At 51.5% G+C, this 3786-nt stretch overlaps 1 protein-coding gene across 1 annotated transcript; it reads right to left on the bottom strand.

Moving 5' to 3' along the window:
* Window positions 1-594: 594 nt before the first annotated feature.
* Window positions 595-1521, bottom strand: LOC306816387 (olfactory receptor 14J1-like; the record flags this gene model as incomplete). Its single annotated transcript, XM_079332833.1, has 1 exon — window positions 595-1521. A coding segment is annotated over one exon (927 nt), but the record flags the coding sequence as incomplete, so codon positions are not given.
* Window positions 1522-3786: the final 2265 nt, after the last annotated feature.

Below are 3786 nucleotides of genomic sequence, written 5' to 3'. Positions count from 1 at the left end.
TACTGGACTGGCCAAGTGTTCTGGACAGAGCCTGGCCAAGGAGCCTGGAGCCCCCAGGCCCTGCCCTGAGGTGTCAGCGCTGCCCCAGCAGTGCCCATGGCCTGTCCCTGCTGCAGCCCCGGCACTGCCACCCCCAGGGCTGTGCCCGGCCCTGAGAGCACTCAGGCCCTGCAGCAACACGAGGGGCAGGAGGGCAGCAGAGCAGTGGCAGGGGAGCAGCACTGGCAGCACCAAATGCTGCTGCTGCTGGGCACAGCTCCTGTGCCAGCACTGATCTGCCCCAGTTCTGCACACAGGCATTGCTTCTGCAGCTCCAGAGAAGGGAACATATTGGGGAACTCTGGTGAAAACTTTCCTTGGAGATCCTTTAGTACATTTATGGCCCCTGAGAGCACAGGGTCTCATGGACACAGTCTCTGGCCACAGGGAATGTGCAGAGAAACAAAAGGATAATGGCAAAATAATGACATTTTTTTAACGGAATATAATAGAAAAGCAGAACAAACTCCAAAACCAAAACAACAAGAACTATGAAAAACAACTTTTATTTCAAGTGATTTGCAGAAATTTGCCAGCAGTTCAATGTTCCTAAAATCATTGTGTCATCAGTCTCCACATTGCAGCCTTGAGATCCTGATTCCTCAGGCTGTAGATGAGGGGGTTCAGAGCTGGAGGCACCACTGAGTACAGAATTGACAGGGCCAGATCTAGGGATGGGGAGGAGACAGAAGGGGGCTTCAGGTAGGCTAATGTGGCAGTGCTGATAAACAGGGAGACCACAGCCAGGTGAGGAAGGCAGGTGGAAAAGGCTTTGTGCCGTCCCTGCTCAGAGGGGAACCTCAGCACAACCCTGAAGATCTGCACATAGGAGAAAACAATAAACACAAAACAACCAAATGATAAACAGGCACTAACAGCAAGAAGCCCAAATTCCCTGAGGTAGGATTTGGAGCAGGAGAGTTTGAGGATATGTGGGATTTCACAGAAGAACTGGCCCAGGGCATTGCCATGGCACAGGGGAAAGGAAAATGTATTGGCTGAGTGCAGCAGAGCATTGAGAAAGCCACTGGCCCAGGCAGCTGCTGCCATGTGGGCACAAGCTCTGCTGCCCAGGAGGGTCCCGTAGTGCAGGGGTTTGCAGATGGACACGTAGCGGTCATAGCACATGATGGTCAGGAGGGAAAGCTCTGTTGAAATGAAAAACACAAAGAAAAAAAGTTGGATGACACACCCTGCATAGGAGATGTTCGTGGTGTTCCAGAGGGAATTGTGCATGGCTTTGGGCACAGTGGTGCAGATGCAGCCCAGGTCAGTGAGGGCCAGGTTGAGCAGGAAGAAGAACATGGGGGTGTGCAGGTGGTGGCCGCAGGCTACGGCGCTGATGATGAGGCCGTTGGCCAGGAGGGCAGCCAGGGAGATGCCCAGGAAGAGGCAGAAGTGCAGGAGCTGCAGCTGCCGTGTGTGTGCCAATGGCAGCAGGAGGAAGTGGCTGATGGAGCTGCTGTTGAACATTTCATCACTCTGGGAATCATGGAGTCTTGAAGAAAGATATTGACAAGCTGGGACAGATTTCCTTGAGTCAATCCTGTGCAATTAAATTAGGAATCCTCTGAGAATTACTGTTCTTCCTGTGGGGGAACTTCACTAAAACTTCAATTTTTGAGTGTGGGTGTGTACTGCTGTGTTACTGCCTCATCTTCAGCATGGCTCTCAGCCTGAATACTGGGGAGCCCAAAAGGAAAACATGACTCACTGTGCTCCAGTGCTGTCACACCTGATGGTCCCACACAGCTGCACTTTGCTGATAATACCTTTTTATAATTAAGGGTAATCACAAGTAAAATATGCTGGAAAAATAAGTACACCTTTAGAAGGCTCCAGTTTCCAAGTCAATCTCTCTAAGCCATTCTATCTTTCCATAGGCATCTATAGAGGAGGACATCCAGGGTTGGTCTGGCTCTCTGCTGCCTGGTGTTGTGCCTACTGGGAGCTATTTCTCTCTATCCAAGCCTCTTTCCTGCCAGTGCTCCCAGAGCCCAGCCCTGTGGGCTCAGTTCTGCCCTGCACACCCCTCCCAGCACAGGACACTGCCCAGGGACATCTCCCTGCCAGCAGGGCCTTAAGAGCAGCTCAGATAAACTGAGATGCTGCAAGCCAAGGTGCTGCTGCTGCTGTCTGTAGGCAGAGAAGGGTGAGGAGGCACTTTGTGAGGGAGATTTGAGGCAGATCTGCTGATGCCCAGTGGGACAGTGCAGGAGTCTCAGTGACACAGACACACCTGACAGCCCCTTTCCCTTGCCTTGAGGAGAAAGCTGAGAGCAGCCCTGGCCATGCAGCACCATCTGCAGAGCAGGAGGAATCTGCCCTGATGGAGGTCACTCCTTCCACCTCTATCTTTTCCCCACAGTCCATGGGAAGATGCCAGGCAGGCTGAGAGCTGTCCCTGGCAGGTGGCACATGCCCTGGGCTGTCCAAGAGCCCTGAGGGCTGCAGGAGCTGCTCTGCAGGACAGCCCTGGGCAGCCTTGGAGGCAGTCCCTGCTTCACGCCTGCAGCCATCCCTGGCAGCAGGAGCCATCCTGCCCTGTCCCTCTGACAGTGCCCAGGGCAGCCCTGCCCTGCAGCACATCCTCCTCCTCCTCCTGTGCCTCAGAAAAACTGGGAGAGTCCTCCTGACACATCCCCTAGGCTGTGGGCTGTGCTGGCTCCAGGAGATCCCTCCAGGAGCACAGGGAACATTGCCCTGCACCCACAGACTCACCATGTCAAGGGCTGTGAATATGTTTCCCCAAGTGAAGTCTCAGCTCAATGTCTTCCCTGTCCTGATTGCCTTTAGCCTGTCTGTGCCTGGCTCCTGTCCCCTCAGTGCCTGCAGGCAGTGCCCTCAGCCCTGTTGGGCTGGGAGAGGAGCTGCTCCTCAGCAGAAATGTCTTTTTGAAGCTTTTCCTGGTTGTGCCTGGGAGCTGCCTCTGTGCCAGGAGCCCAGCCCAGCTCAGCAGCACAGACACAGCACAAGGATTTTAATGACCCTCACAGGGATTTGGTGCTGTTTACATCAGATTAAGTTCTTCAGTGTGTTAAAGAAACTTCTCAAGACTTCAAAGTTAATTGGAACACCAAATTTTCCTGAAGTTTAATGGATTCTGCTGGGGATATGTCTGTGAAATTTGATCAAACTTTGCTATTTTTCAGTGCCCCCACACCCTACTAACTCTTTCCAGTGTGTCAAAATACAGGCTAAAGGACTGGCCTTAGAGATCTCCTTGCTTTGTCTAGTACTCATTACCTCTTCCTCCTTGTCTTATCCTGTTTCCACCCAAATCTCTCTCCACACAACCTCACAGTCCTTTCCTAATCTTTCTCCCACACATGCCTGAGTTGCAGGTATTGAATGTGATTTGCCACACACAAACTTTAGGATCTTAGGTTCAAAATCAACATGTTTAGGATGTCTCGATTTACACTGAGGGCATAGACCTTGTCATCTCAGAGCAACAATAACAACGTTTTTCACAAATCTTGCACTGTAACAGTAACCATGCAGAGTGCCAACTTCTAGAAGCCCCAAAAGCCTCATAACACCCACAAAAGCAAGCTGTTCCTCTTCTCTCTTGAATTGTCCAGACCCTCTTGTGCAGACTCTTCCCAGTCCAAAGCTACCAACCTCCCTGCTGAAGTTCGATATGTTCCATCCTGTAACAACACAGAAAACACGGAAAAATTACCAGTTTGCTGCAATTGTAACTTTTGTCAAAAGGTGGTAATATTACTCTAAAATACACAATGA

This window comes from Erithacus rubecula (assembly GCF_903797595.1).
Source record: "Erithacus rubecula genome assembly, contig: scaffold_552_arrow_ctg1, whole genome shotgun sequence".
In the NCBI taxonomy this organism is placed as follows: domain Eukaryota; kingdom Metazoa; phylum Chordata; class Aves; order Passeriformes; family Muscicapidae; genus Erithacus; species Erithacus rubecula.
This window is presented reverse-complemented; position numbering and strand designations above follow the sequence as displayed.